Source organism: Magnolia sinica, chromosome 1 (assembly GCF_029962835.1).
Source record: "Magnolia sinica isolate HGM2019 chromosome 1, MsV1, whole genome shotgun sequence".
Taxonomy (NCBI): Eukaryota; Viridiplantae; Streptophyta; class Magnoliopsida; order Magnoliales; family Magnoliaceae; genus Magnolia; species Magnolia sinica.
Genome location: NC_080573.1, coordinates 111,422,329 through 111,438,334, shown reverse-complemented (window position 1 = coordinate 111,438,334; position 16,006 = coordinate 111,422,329). Strand labels below are relative to the sequence as shown.

Genomic DNA, 16,006 nt, shown 5'->3' with positions numbered 1-16,006 from the left:
TTAGAATAATCATCGCCAAGGTTTGTATAAAACGTTTAGCTACAAGGCGGGCTTTATGGTGAGCTATACTTTTATTGGGATTGTACTTGAGAGCATACACTCAATGACAACCTTTAGGATTTTTTCTTGCTGGTAATTCAATTATCTCCCAGGTATAATTCTTTTCAAGAGTTATTATCTTTTCCTCCATAGCTTGGTGCCATAGAGGAGAAATAAGAGACTCCTTAATATTTTTAGAAACGGTGGATGAATAACACTCTACAACTGAAACAAAGGACTAATGCTGAGAAGATATGGAATGATAGGAAACAAACCTCCGAATAGGATGAGAGGTACATTTTCTTTTTTCCTTTTTTTTTTCTTTAAAAAATAAAATAAAATAGCAAGAGGTAAATATGAGGCAAGTTCTAAATAAGGATCATCATAAATAGGCAGTCAAGTAGGAACACTATTAGTACTTGCGGTTGAAGGAGCATGCTTCATGTTGTCCTTAGAAATAATGGCTTTACAAACATTTCTTCATTCATGTACTTTCAAGTTTGACAGGTGTAGAAGACATTGACATTATCTGATCAAACTCAAAAACAGAAACAAAAAGAACCATAGAATGTGTCTCCCCCTTTCTATCATCTTTTTTATATTTTGATAAAATACTGACTTTATTAGAAAAAAGAAACAAAATTCTTTATGCTTAAAATCCACAAATACAGGGGATAATAGCTATCAATCACAGGAAAGGATTTAGATAGTCCATCTTGGGCCAAGCTATCAGCTATATCATTGGCTCCTCTAGGGATGACTGGGATCAACGTGCACTCGAGTCATCTTCACCAGTTTTTTAGGCACTTGGTAATTTCTAAACAATGGTGGTAGGCTTCTACCATGAGGAATGGTTTCTGCACGCTTTACCACATGAATTCCCTTGGTAGCACATGGCGAGGAATTACAAGGTCCAACCGCTCATCCGGGCTTCACCATACATTGGGCATGGCCCAAAAATTAGTCCAGTCAGATGATTCTTATCACTTGAACAGAAAAGCCCCAGAATGGATGTTAGTCATTTTTTTTTCCACCAAATTGAGTGGCCATAGTTTGGGCCATGATACGTATATGTTGGGGTTGGCATATGAGCGCTTCAGATCTTTCATATGTTTGCCTCCGTTGGTGTGCAATTTGCATTCCTCTTCTGCCATTTGTTTTATGTGCTGTTCTTCAAGGGCACTTAAAAGTAGAGAATGATTTGATGAGGATAAAGTGAAGAAGAGATGAGAATATTGAGAGAGAAGAAGAAGGAGGAGAGTTTGGGAGAGATGATGTGTTAGGCTTGCTTGCCCTAACACATAATATTTTATTATGATAAAGCATAAGGTACACTGCAGGAGAATAGGGAAGTGTGCACATGCACTTACACTAAAAGAGCTCACTAACCACACACAATACACAATACAATACACTAGCATTCTCTATGCTCTCCCTCGAGTTGGAGCATAGATGTTGATCATGCCCAACTTGTCACGAACACGATGAAGAGCATCTCGACTCAAGGACTTTGTAAGAACATCAGCAAGTTGATCCCCGGATCGAACAAAAGGAGTGACGATTTCCTTAGAAGCGACTTTCTCCTCAATAAAGTGACAGTCGACCTCAATATGCTTGGTTCGCTTGTGGAAAACTGGGTTACGAGCAATATGGATGGCCGCTTGATTGTCACAGTGAAGAGGAATAGGATCCGAAGGAGGATAGCCAAGTTCTTCAAGAAGATTGCGAAGCCACACGAGTTCACACGTCGCATGAGTCATAGCACGATATTCTGCTTCAGCCGAGGACCGAGCAACAACTGGCTGCTTTTTGCTCTTCCAGGTTATAAGATTGCCACCTAGGAAGGTACAAAAGCCGAATGTAGAGCGGTTGCACAATCAGCATCGGAATAGCCAGAAAGATGAAGATGAACATGCAACTGAAAGCGGAGGCCAAGACCCGGGGCTGATTTTAAATACCGAAGTATGCGGTAGACAGCCGTGAGATGAGAAGTACGGGGAGCTTGCATGAATTGACTAACAACCCCCACCGCAAATGAGAGATCTGGGCGAGTAATAGTCAGGTAAATAAGCCGGCCTTCAAGTCGTCGATACATCTCGGGATCAGTAAGGAGAGCACCATCATCTGATCGAAGCTTCTGTGAAGTATCCATGAGAGTGGTAGCAGGCTTGCACCCTAACATGCCGGTCTCCATGAGAAGATCAAGCGCATATTTTCATTGTGACAAGACCAATTTGGATGATGAGCGAGCAACTTCAATTCCGAGGAAGTAGCGAAGAGGACCAAGATCCTTGATCTCAAACTTGGTCTTCAAAAAATCTTTGACCTCTCTCATTCCAGCAGCATCACTACCAGACAAAACAATATCATCCACATAGACAATGAGAAACATGATGCCCGTCGATCGACGACATATAAAGAGAATGATCGGCATGACTACGAAAAAAGCCAAACTCCAAGAGAGCCTGACTAAATTTTTCGAACCATGCACGTGGAGATTGTTTGAGACCACAAAGAGCCTTCTTCAACCGACATACAGTACAGGGTTGTGAGAAGCAATAAAGCCAGGAGGTTGATGCATGTAAACTTCCTCTGCAAGATCCCCATGGGGAAATGCATTCTTAACATTAAGCTGAAACAAGGGCCATGATAAATTAACGGCCAAGGAGAGCACAACGCGAATGGAATTAAGCTTAGCCACCGGAGAGAATGTCTCGAAGTAATCCACACCATGAGTCTGTGTGTAACCTTTAGCAACAAGACGGGCTTTATAGCGATCAATTGAGCCATCTGGAAGAAACTCGATTGTATAAACCCATCGACAGCCAACAGGTTTATGGCCTGCAGGAAGTGACCCAAGATCCCAAGTATGATTCTTCTCAAGAGTAGACATTTCTTCCATCATCGCATTTGTCCACGCAGGACTCTGAAGAGCATGTGAGAGAGATCTAGGAATAGTCTGTGATGAAAGGGAAGCTGCAAACGACTGAAAAGACGGTGAAAGATGATCATATGAAACGAAATTACTAATAGGGTGTTGAGTACAAGATCGTGACCCTTTGCGCAAGGCAATGGGAAGATCTAAACTCGAGTTAGGAGAGTCACCTGAACCAACATCCAAAGTGAGCGGAAGGGTGGATGGCTGAGCTTGTGAAGATTTATCTCGACGATGATACACCCGCAGAGGCTTAGGCTCACCCATATCACCAACAGGATGCTGAATAGAGGGGAGAGGAGTTTTCCCATGATCACTAGTGAAAAGAGGATAAGAGTCATACTCCCCCTGACTCGCAAGAGGATCACAAAGGGAACGGCCTGGAGAGGAGAAAAAAGAAAGATCTTCAAAGAAGGTGACATCGGCAGAGACATATTTCTTGCGAGTCAATGGGTCAAAGCATTTATACCCTTTCTGACTCCGAGTATACCCGATAAAGACACATTTAATCGCCCTAGGGCTAAGTTTATCATTACTCCCATCCAAAATTTGAACAAAGCATGTACAACCAAAAACTTTAGGTGGTAGAGGAAATGGATTATCATGAGGATACAATATAGTAAATGAAGATTTGTAAGACAGAATACGTGATGGTATACGATTAATAAGAAAAGTAGCAGTTAAAAGAGCATCACCCCAAAAATGTTTGGGTAGATGCATACCAAGCAGAAGGGTGCGAGCAACGTCAAGAAGATGGCGATTCTTTCGTTATGCAATACCATTTTGTTGAGGAGTGCGAGCACATGACGTCTTAGACAAAATACCACGTTCCTGCAAGAAGGACAGAAAGGCAGTAGACATGTATTCTCCCCCATTATCAGAATGGAGGGATTTGATGGAACAATGAAATTGAGTGCACACTTCATAATAAAACACTTTAAACGCAGCAAACACTTCACTTTTAGATTTCAAAAGATAAATCCAAGTCATGCGGGAATAATCATCAATAAAGGTAACAAAATATCTAAATCTAAAAGTCGAGGTAACCGGAGCTGGTCCCCAGACATCCGAGTGAACCAAATGAAAAGGTTGAGATTTCCTCCCAGAAGAGCTAGGAGGAAACGTAGTACGATGATGTTTAGACAATTCACAAATATCATAGCATAATGGTTTAGTGACAGATAAGGATGGAAACAAAAGTATCAATCTAGCAATGGATGGGTGGCCTAAGTGGCAATGCCACCGAGTCATGGACTGTCGATCTAGAGAAAGGGTACTAGAAGCAGCAATAGGTGTATCATCGAGAAGATAAATGTCTCCTCGCTCATGCCCCCCACCGATCACTCTCTTCGTCTGTAGGTCCTGAAACAAACAATAAGAGGGAAAGAAGGTGATGGAATAATTGAGTGATTTAGTAAGAGAGCTAACAGACAATAAGTTTAATGGAAAATGAGGCACATGCAATACGGAGGACAAAGACAAAGAAGAAGAGAGAAGGATGGAACCAATCCTAGAGATGGGAGATTGGGTTCCATCTGCGATTGTGACATACTGAGTGGGAGAAGAAGCAGAATAAGAAGAAAAGAATTGCAACTTACCAGTCATATGGGAGGAAGCTCTAGAGTCGATGACCCAGGAGGTAGGAGAGGATGACGTAAGAAGGGCAGTACCTGACTGGGCTGAAGCTGCGTAAGAAGGCTCAGGAATATCCCGAATGTAAAGCTGCATAAGGGCATCATATACCGCTCGAGAAATGATAAGAGACTCCCCTGAAGTAGTCTGCTCAGCTGTCGGGGTGGAAGACAGTGTCCCAGAAGCAACGGTTGAAGCAACAGAAGTAGCGGCATACGTAGGATGACTATGAAGCTGCCAACAATAATCAACAGTGTGATTAGTTCTACCGCAATATCAACAAATGCGGGAACCATCACGTCCTCGTCCACGTCCACCACGACCACGAAGACTACGGCTGCCACGACTGCGATCTCCCTCGTGGCCTCTACCACGACCAACAAAACAAGAAATGCGCCCTGAGCTCAAGGATGGAACCCGAAGACTAAGGGAGGACTGATCGCTAGCAAGATGTGCCGAACACTCGGGTGGCACAAATGACTGAGAAGGAAGAGTAGAGGCCATAGCACGCTGACACATGACATAGACTGTCGTCAATGGGGGAAGAGGATCCTGCATAACAACCTGATCGCGAACGTGAAGATAATTAGAACTCAACCCAGCGAGGAACTGCATGATACGTGGATCATCTTGTTGCTTATGAGCATGTTCATGATCCTCTTTACATTTGGAAGGAAGAGGCTGATACATATCCAACTCATCCCACATACCCCGAAGCGTCGAATAGTAGTCTTTTAAGGATCTGAAGTTTTGTTGAAACCGACCAATTTCTTAAATAAGCTGGAATACCCGTGAAAAATTCTGAGATTCCGAGAACATATCATGAAGCGTATCCCAAATGCCTTTAGCCAAGGATAAAAACATCACTGAGTGGCTAATCGAGGAATTCATGCTATTCAACAACCATGCAATAACTTGATAATTCTCCTTTATCCAAGACTTGTAGGTAACATCTGTAGAGCTTGGGGGATCATCCAAAATATACGACAACTTGTCACGGGCTCCTAAAAATACTTTTACAGATGGTGCCCATTGAAGATAGTTGTCACCATTCAACCTAATGGAGGTAATTTGCAAGGGGTTGGATTCAAGAGACCCTATGCCAAGAGATGAGGGCCCTTTGTCAGCCATAGTAGAGTCCAAGAGAAATAAACCTATGCCAAGAGACCCCCTATGCCAAGAAAGACCGATTCAAACAACTCTATCTAACTCAATCCTTCAAGATAACAAGATATAAACCTCAAACAAATATCAATCATACAAAAAACCATGAAACGCAGTAAAAAAAGGGCCTGACGAGTGAAAAACGGCCCAGCTACATGCCCGTTTGAGGTTAAAAACCTCTCAAACATTGATCTCAAGTAAAAAAAAAATCCACTATGGATAGCTTGGGAGGAAGATTTCGGTCCATCTTGAGCAAAGAAACTAAGGAAAAGCTTACCGATTTGAGGTAGATCGAAGAAAAACGAAATCTGGGACCGATTTTCGAATTTCTCTATTTCGCCCAAAATACCATGAAATGAGGCCCAATAAATTCTGAAAAAATCATTACAAATCTTCTAAAATCAAGATCTATCAAACTCCTAAACTTTTAGCTTAAACGGAGTCCATACGTCTGTACAACGCTGACGTCAGCCATACGTGTCACCTCTCAACCTGTTGGATGCGGAATGTCTGGATCTTTGCTCTGATACCAAGTAGAGAATGATTTGATGAGGATAAAGTGAAGAAGAGATGAGAATATTGAGAGAAAAGAAGAAGGAGGAGAGTTTGGGAGAGATGATGTGTTAGGCTTGCTTGCCCTAACACATAATATTTTATTATGATAAAGCATAAGGTACACTGCAGGAGAATAGGGAAGTGTGCACATGCAGTTACACTAAAAGAGCCCACTAACCACACACAATACACAATACAATACACTAGCATTCTCTATATTAATATCATCTTAGACGTATCTTTTTCATTGAAATTTAAGGGGAGTTTTAATTCTCAAAGAAAAAAAAAAAAAAAAGAAAAAGAAAAGAAGAAGAAGGGAGTTTAGTCATTATTGGCAGGGACTTGTTGGTTTTTGTTCTACCTGCAATGCTGGTAAAGCATTGTGTCATTTTTTATTCCTTGATTGCAACTTATTCTTATTTTTTTGGCTTTTTATTTCCCCCCCTTTTCTTTGTTTCAGGAGGATGGGAGAATTGTGAAGACAGGTGATATCTCACTAGCAAAACAGCTTGAAAAAGAGGGCTACAAGGCAATTTCTGCTCCATAGTTATGAAGACTATGTGTAAGCTCGCTTAGCTTCTCTCTGTTTTTCTTCATTGCTTTCATGAGTAGAAAATGGTACCTTATCCTGTTGTGCTAGAGTTTGTCAATACTGGATTGGGTAGATGAAGTTTATGGCTTACCTAATGTCAGGTTGGGTTTGTGCCTGACTATTTGTCTACAAGCTGCCTTGGCCCATTGTTGTCAGCCGTCAACACTGGGATGCAGTTGGGCCTCTTGGGTGCATTTGTGTACTCCTATTACTTTCATGTATAAATATACAATGTTTTTACTTTTGTACTTCTTTTAATTATGAAATAAAATGTTAGTGAAACCCATACGGCAGTAGTAATAATAGGGTCAATAAAAATTCAAAGGTTCTCTAATTGGTGGATTGGCAGATGACAGTAAGGTTATAACCAGTGATTTGACCATAATGTTGAAATGATCTGCAGAAGCATGAAAACTAAGAATTTACATTTTTAAAAAAATAAATCTTAGTATCATTTGTATGTTGACATTTTGAAAACATTTTCATCCTCCCCCTTGTTTGTTGTTTCTTTTCTCTTGCTTCGAATAAAATCAGTAACCTTTGAAAAGAGAAAAAAAAGTTGATGAAAGTTCTTTTTTTTTTTTTTTTTCCCTTTTAGTGGGGGATTTATACTTTTTATAGTTGTGTATTCTATGCTACTAAAGATGACAGTGTGGGGAGATTATTTTTGAAACCTTTGCCTTCAAAATTTTCCATCATGATATTATGAATAGCTTGTGATTAGTTTAGTTTCCAAAGCTAGAGTCATTTCCCAACCAATAACCTATTTTTCCCTTTCATTTTGAGAACGGCAGGCTATCGAGATCCAATGCTTCTTTCCTCATTTCTCTGTCTTGCTCATGCATGTTGTGTTGCTCAACTTGCTCTTGCATTTGCATATTTCCACCTCCTCTCATTCACCCTACATGTCATGTTACATCCACTGTTTTCAGTATTGACGATATCGGCCAGTATATCCCACAATATATTTTGTATCCTGCTTGTGTGATGCGAAATGCACAGGTAGTGCGATGCATCCCACCTGTTCAGTTCGGTGAGCATTTTCGATTTTTGATCCTTTTTTTTTTTTTTTTGTTTGCTATAAATTATGTTAAATTAGTGTCATATTATTAGAAATTCATAGTTCTTCATGTTAAATCAGCGTCAAATGATTACAAACTCGTGATTCTTCATGTTAAATCAGTGTCAAATGATTACAAATTCATGATTTGTCATGTTTTGCATGAAAATCATGGATTTGGAGCCTTCGATTTCGAGACTTGGGAGAGATGGGCCAAGTTGCGGAAAATTGAGAAAAATAAAAAATTTCTGATTTCTCACAAATCGGCTACAATTTGTGTCCAAACAGAAAATCAAACATCAAACATGTATGTAACCTAATTTAGTGATTCTTGGTAATTTAGGATTTTTTGGAAAAAAATAATTTTTAATTAAAAATGTTGAAATATATATTATTTTGAACTTCCACTTCGATCAACGGTCAATTGGCCCTTATTTTAGAGTATTCAGAAATGTTTGATGAAATCATCATCACATACACTCTAATTTTGGGATTTGAGGAAGATGGGCCGATTTGTGGAAAATTTGAAAATTTCACAAAATTTCTTAAATCGGAGAGGAGTACCAATGTTATGTTAGAGAGTATCTTCATTGCTATTATTCTACTATGACCTGGGCATAGTATTATTGGTTTGTTGGAGTAGTAGTACTATGCCTAGCCCCGTTGAGATGGAGATGATGATTTTGAGCCATTGCATAACTCTATGTGGGTTTGAGCCACAACCGCATACAACATTGACATGTATATTTTTAGTTTTTTACTTCTTTTGCTTTTGGATGTGTTGCTTGTGTTTTCATATGTCTTCTTACATTTCTAAATTATATGAATAGACTTTGAATATACTTGCATTAGTTCAGTCCGACAATGCATAGATTAGGACCTCATACAAAGGAAACCTACTGCGTGCACTTGTTTTTTGTGATGTTTTGTTTCGTAAGTGTGTATTAATGTCTTTTTTTTTTTAAAAACAATCCCTAAAGTTCCATTGAAAAATTCAACCAATTTCCCAATGTTTCCCCATGTTTCTCAACAACAGTGATACATTACGCTATACAACCAATATATTCCATGCGATAACCGATATATTTCTGTATCCCAAGGGTGCGATACATTACACAATAACAATACAGAAAACATTGTTTACATACATCTCCTATTCTACTTTGTGTATTAAATGTTCCCTTCAAAATTTTCACATATACCCCCTTCTTGACATGTATTGCATGTTATTTTTTCCTTACATGGATATATGCCTTCTTTGGGAATACTGAAGGTTTTTTTAGTAGAGGATTTATGCTTTTTATACTTTACATTCTATGCTAAAAAAATGATAATATGAACTTTGTTCCCAAAGCTTGCTAAGTTGAAAAATTCCCTACCCAATAACCTACTTTTCTTTCATATATATATATATTTTTTTGGAGAAAGAGAAGGTAGGTTGTGTGTGTTCTGTCTATCTTTGCTGAAAGAGAAGGTGAGCTGTTTGTATGTTATAGAGTGTGCATAGTCTCTCTCTCTACACACATTATATTGATGTCTCTCTCTCTCTCTCTCTAAGTTGGAAAGTTCCCTCCCAATAACCTATTTTTTTCTGTTTCTTTTTTGAGAAGAGAAGGTAGGCTATGTTCACGTGTGAACCCGATTGGCCCAATCCGAACTTAGGTTGGGTTGGGCTTGGGCCGAAAATCCTCAACCCAACCCCATGTGGGGTTGGGCTTCCTGAACCTGACCTTATATGCATTACACATACATGTGAGTTATGACTAATATAAATTATATACATGTAAAATCATGGCTTTCATTGGAAAAAGGGTTCATGATTGGAATCTTCCATGCTGTGGACTCTATGCCATATGGGGTTCATGATCAAAACTTTCCATGCATGGGAAGTAGGGTTCATAAAAGCCGTAATTTGAATTTTTAGTTTTTCTCTCTCATTTCCTCCTCTTTTTTCATTTCAACCATAAGGTCATTCTAGAGTCTATCTCAGCCTATTTTGAGGATAAAAATAAAAGATTCAAGTGAGACTTACCAATAGAAACAAAATGGAAATAAGAAACAACGTAAACCATCACCTTTTTTTTTTTTTCTTTTCTTTTCATGTTTTCATCTTCTTTTTATTGCATTTCAATGTGATGGGCCCTAATTGACCAAATCATGCTTGATTTGGGTTCAGTTATGATCCATTTGGTTGACTTTCAATAGATCAAGCCCACAAGTAATACATCATTATATAAATGTCCAAAATGCAAAAAAAGAAAAGAAAAAAATCTCTCTCTTTTTTCTGATATTTTCTTTAGTTCTTTCGCTTCAAAAATTCGACTGATATGGTCTGATACAAATACGTGTTGGCCGTGTTGTATTGTATTTCTGCCGGGCTGATATGCCCCTTGATACCGATATGCAGAACATGCTCCCATTGTGTGTGTGGCCAGTGAAGACGATCTGAAAGTATCCTTTCTCATGGACATAGTTGGAATCTATTCTGAATCCCCTTCACCTAACTGAAGTCTGCTGGTACTATTTATTTCCAAAGTACCCTCATCATTATAATCCTCTTTTGTCACCTAATCTTCCTATTATTCCGAGCTCATCGGTAGCCAAAACCCCAATTGCGGGTTGAAAGGAAGTACATGGTGGTATTTTGATTTCTAAGAGAAGTGCATAATTGGGAAAATGACTTTATAAACTAACAGATTCTAGGGAATTTAGGTGAAGTTGCTTAAATATTGGGGTTGTTCTAGGATGAAGAGTAGAAGTGAGATACCCGGCTTGGTATCTGAGTTGGTAGTGCATTACTCTCCTGACACACCATAGCCCATGATTGAGTCCTACCATGGGTATTCGTTGAGGAGTGGCCCTGATGGCCTACTACCAAGAAAACTAAAAAAAATTGAGGCATATTTTTTTTCTCATTAGTCTCTCTTTAGGGGTGTTTGGTGAACCAATGCAACTACAAGAACTACAACTTACAGTGCTCCGACATCACTGGAGAATTTATCATTCATGTATATATCCTTGTATGGTTTTAACTCTTGCATCTTTATCTTAGTAGATAAAATATTTCATCCCCAAAACAATCATCCTCCATATTTGGTCTAAGTAGTTTATTTGTTAAAAGTTTATTCCCACTTATAGTTTATTTAGCTGCAACTATTTTCCTTTTTATTTTATCTTCTTCGCAATGTTATTACTTTCTAAGATTTTTTTTTTCTTTGTTCTTTTTTATTCTTTCTCATTTTGTCCTTTCTTATTGGCAAGTCTGTTCATAGAGCAAGACTTCGATGTGCCCACTGAACATGAGAGTCATTGCAGACATTATTTCCCATTGTCTATGGACAACTAGAAGGAATCCATAGTTATGATCATCATCATCATCATCTATTCCTTATCCCAATGCCCAAGTAACTAGGGGTAGCTACACATCCTATTCTGCCATGCCACTATATCAAGGACCATCCTCAGTTAAACCTTAAGTCATTTTCTTACTACCTCCACCCAAGTCCTTTTGGGCCTTCCCCTTGCTCTTTTAGAGCCTTCAACTTGAACTAACTCCTAATTGGTGCAATTCTAGGTCTTTGTTGCACATGGCCAAATCATCCAAGTCTATAGCTCATCTTATTTTATATTGGTGCTACTCCTAAGTTCCCTCAAAAGCATTAGTTTCTAATTCGATCCTTATTTTGCTACTCATCCATCTCAACATCATCATTTTTACTACACTCATCATGTGAACATATTGTTCCTTGACTGCCCAACATTGTCCCATAAAGCATGCTGGTCTTATAGCTATTCTATAAAATTTCCCCACCAATTTATTGGTATGTGGTGATCAGTGATCACATAAAACTTCAGAGTCGCATATCCACTTCATCCACCTAGCTTTAATTCTATGAGTAACATCTCTCTCAATCTCAACACTCCTAATTATTGGCTCAAGATATTTAAAAAAATGGTCATTTTGAGGTACTTCTTGGTCAACAATATTAACTAATCTGTCTTTCCACTTTTATTGTTACTAAAATTGCATTCCCATATACTTGTTTTAGTCTGACTAATTTTAAATCCATTAGATTCTAAAGTGTCCTTCCATAGTTCTAGCTTTGTGTTTACCTCCTCCCTTGTCTCGTCAATCAAAACAATGTCATCTACAAATAACAAATGCCACGGGACTTCTATCTGTGAATGTTTCATTAACTTTTTCATAACCAATGCAAACGGATATGGGCTCAGTGTTGACCCCTGGTGTAATGCAAACGGATGTGGGCTCAGTGGTGTAAGGCTATCGTAAATTGGCAATTTACATGTCTCTCCATTAGATCAGGAATCTATAGGCATTTCAAAATTTGAAAATACAAATGTCCATTCCAAATGTGTGTTAAGATTCTCACCTACGATTGTTGTATGGTGCTAGATACGTGTAAACAACTCCTAGTGCTCATTGAGTGTGCACAACAACTCTCAGTGCACATGAATGCACACAATTTTTTCCCTTCTCATTGCACATAGAACATGCTTTGGTAGCTAATAATTGTAGAATGCGGTGACAACATCATCAAAATTTTTTTTTATTATAAATAATATGCCTATGTCATCCTCAGTCTAAAAAGAGGTCCGTGCTATTTTTCATGGAAATGAATTTGAGAGATGGCAATTCACTGCCTACCAAGACCCAAACTTTTCATGATGCGTGCCGTCATATGAAACTACGATGCTCTAGCCAGCATCCAAAAAGTCCACACTGTGCGTAGTCACGTGAAACTGTGATGTTCCTGCCAGGATCCAAACCATCCACAGTGTGCGCCGTCACATAAAACTAGTGTTCGAATTATCTCCGATATTATCGAAATATCTCCAATATTATCTTTATCTCCAGCTCAGCAATACCGATAGCACTAGTAGCGATACTGATAACATTGTTAGTATCATAAATTCCAAGTATTAGCAATGTATCGCTAAGGATCACCAACGTATCAATATTGCTAATGTAATCGCTAATATTTTCAATGATGTAAATTTTAGGTGTCACTTGTATTACCAATGCATCAATATCGCCAATGTATCGCAAATATTTTTTACTATGTAAATTCTAGGTAATGCTTGTATCATAAGTGTATTGACAATATTTTAATAATATCGGCAATGAATTGATGTCATCAAAATTTTATTTATTAGAAAAAAATTTATTTCGATTTTTTTTTTCATGGGCCCATGGTCGTATGTAGTGTTCAATTTTTCATTGATAATATTAATAATATCTTGATATTATCAATATTGCAATATGCGTGATATTGAGACCACAATCTTCCGTTTCCTTTCCAATTGTTGATGATTTCTTGGTGAAATATCATGTGTTGTTGATATTTTGCAATATTGATGGATGTTTGGATGAAATGTTGGATGGTTAAATAAGTCGGATGGGATGGTTGGACTGATTTCTTACAACAACACATGCTTTTAAGGCCCCATTAAATGGAAACTTGTTATGTATGCATTTTTTTTTGCATTTTTTTTTTTTTTGCAATTTTTTTTTTTAAAAATTTAAATCTCTAAATATGTAAGTATGTACATTTTAACATCTCCTAAAGTTTCGCTAGAAATTCCACCGTTTTCCCCATGTTTCCCCGCATTTCCAGTTATCAGCGATATCGATATTGTTTCCATATCTTTGGCCAGCAAAACTTGTAACGATACCGATACTTCAAACATTGCATAAAACTACCATGCCCCCAAAATCAGCCGTCCGTTTTTTATGCTGGTCATAGTTGCATCGTGAATTAGAACCGTTCAATCATTTCCCCAACAAGCGCTAACAGCTATAGTCACGACTGGTGGTGAAAAATGAGTTCGGATGGGTTTTTCTTGTCACCCAAACATACACTTAGATTAAGTTGAGCTTGGACCTTAATTTTGGGGACTATAATAGGTGTAATATTTTATTTTTTAGACTCAACCAATATCGTAATGTTGGACTACGTGGCTAGCCTGATGGTTTGACTAGAAGCACTACCCTTTCTTGGTCTATTCAAGTGGAACTGTTCAAATAGTAAAGGAATATTGAACCACCTGGACCAGGGTAAAATCATTTGAACCGCATGAATGGTGGTTCTCTCTAAACAAGATGAGCCTGATACCATTTGATGGGTATATGCACCTAAACGAAATGTCTTTCAGATTTCCACGTCACATTCCTTTATATAGGAAATGATAATTCTTTCGTTGTATGGCCAAAAACAAGGGAAGAAAGAAAGAAATCTAGATATTCCATGACATTTCCTTTTGATCGAAAGACAAGTTTTAGGGAAATAATCATCTCGTTTACTTCTTCCTTTTGCAGATAATGGTGTCGAATATGGGAGAGCATGGTGGTTGAGGAGCCCACTATCGAATTATTTTGTGTATGGCGTATACCCATTTTTCATTGGTAAATATAAAAATGTTAAAAGAATTTGATCAATCAGGTGAGGAAAGAAGAGGTAAAGATTCCCTCTTCTTTTTCAAAAAAGAAAAAAAGAGTTGTACGCAACATTTTTGCATTTTTTTTATTTGTTTTTGGGATATGATGTTTAACTTTATTTGAGGTAGTAAATTTATTTTTCTTTGTTCAAAGATTATGAATTTTTACATCATTTTATTATTTTGAATTATTATGGTGTCTCGTAACCAACTCATAATGTTTTTTTTTTTTTTTTTTTTTTTTTTAAGGCCAAGAAAACATGCACACAAAATGACAACTCGATCAAAGGAGAATAATTGGAACCTTCAAAGGCATTAGAACAAGAGACCACACCCCCCCCCCCCCCCAAAAAAAAAAAAAAAAAAAAAACTCCTTGCTCCAAGCCACATTTATTTTGTAAACACTGTCAGTTCTCCCCCCAAATTGCCCACAAGATTGCCATCAAGACCAACCACCACACCACCCTTTGTTCTTTCCCATTCCCCCTCCATGCCAAGCCAAAAACGGGTCATCAATAGTACCCAGCATCACCCACGAGGCGTTGAGGATCTTGAGAAACTATCCCCAAAACTTACGTGTTGATAATCAATGGATGAAAAGATTATTTATCAACTTAGCATCATTCATACACAACACACATATTAGGAAGCACTATTGACCTTTTTTGAAGATTATCAAGTGTAAGTACCTTTTTCTTCCCAAGTAGCTATGCAAAAGCTGCAACCCTAGGAGCACTCTAGGACCAAATCTTGGATGTGCAAATTCTACCCTCCTTTCGTGGGTGACCAGAGTAACTTATAGAATGATCGGATAGAAAAGTGGACCATTGCATCCCTTTCCCTCAGTGATGGAGCACAACCTTAAAGCCTTCCTTGAAGCCTTACGAACTTTTTGACTTCCTCATTAGACAAGGGGAGTCCAAACAATAATGTCTCCAGAGAAAGGCAAGATAACATTGGAAACTTGTTATGAAGTGGAGTTTTCCCCAGCCACACATCCTTCCGAAAACGAACTCTTTTCCCATTGCAAATAGAAAAGCCTTCTCTAAAAGTGGACTCTAGTCTAGACATATCCTTCCACAGGCTTGACGCCCCGTATAAGGAAGACTTCCTATCCCCCTTCCTGACATCCATGCTTGCAATAACCTCTCTCCACAACTTCCCTTCTCTTGTCCCGAATTTCCACAACCACTTGCCAAGAAGCACTAAATTAATCATTCCCAAATCCTGAATACCTGCCCTCCCTTCATAGGGCTTGCACGCCTATTTTAAAAGATGGACTTTTTTCTTTGCTTTCAAGCCACGCCATAGGAAATCCGGCTTCAACCACTCCAATCTATCAAAAAAAAGGAAAAAAGAAAAAGAAAAAAAGAGGATATTTAGAGAGGGATGTGTAGTACAACAACAATTTTGACATGCGACTTTAATTAGCTTGGGTTGGCCTCCCAATGATAAATATTGATCATTCAACCCCAACAACTTTCTTTCAAACCTTTCCACTACTTCTCCCAAAGATGCTTTGCCGGTTTTCCAATACACAATGGTAAACAGAGATAGGTCAAGGGAAAGGATG

At 38.4% G+C, this 16,006-nt stretch overlaps 1 protein-coding gene across 3 annotated transcripts in view; it reads left to right on the top strand.

The window, feature by feature from the left end:
- LOC131254094 (ABC transporter I family member 6, chloroplastic) overlaps positions 1-14,586 on the top strand; it is a 45,915-nt gene extending 31,329 nt beyond the window's left edge. For 2 of the 3 annotated variants that reach the window (XM_058255119.1, XM_058255113.1), the window contains 2 exons: positions 6,786-6,887; positions 14,315-14,586. In XM_058255119.1, coding sequence (XP_058111102.1) covers positions 6,786-6,872 — 87 coding nt within the window. In that variant the 3' untranslated portion in view covers positions 6,873-6,887; positions 14,315-14,586. Of the gene's footprint in view, positions 1-6,785; positions 6,888-7,849; positions 7,951-14,314 lie in introns of all 3 variants that reach the window. The other variant, XR_009175499.1, reaches the window with a different exon arrangement.
- The last annotated feature ends 1,420 nt before the right edge of the window (positions 14,587-16,006 follow it).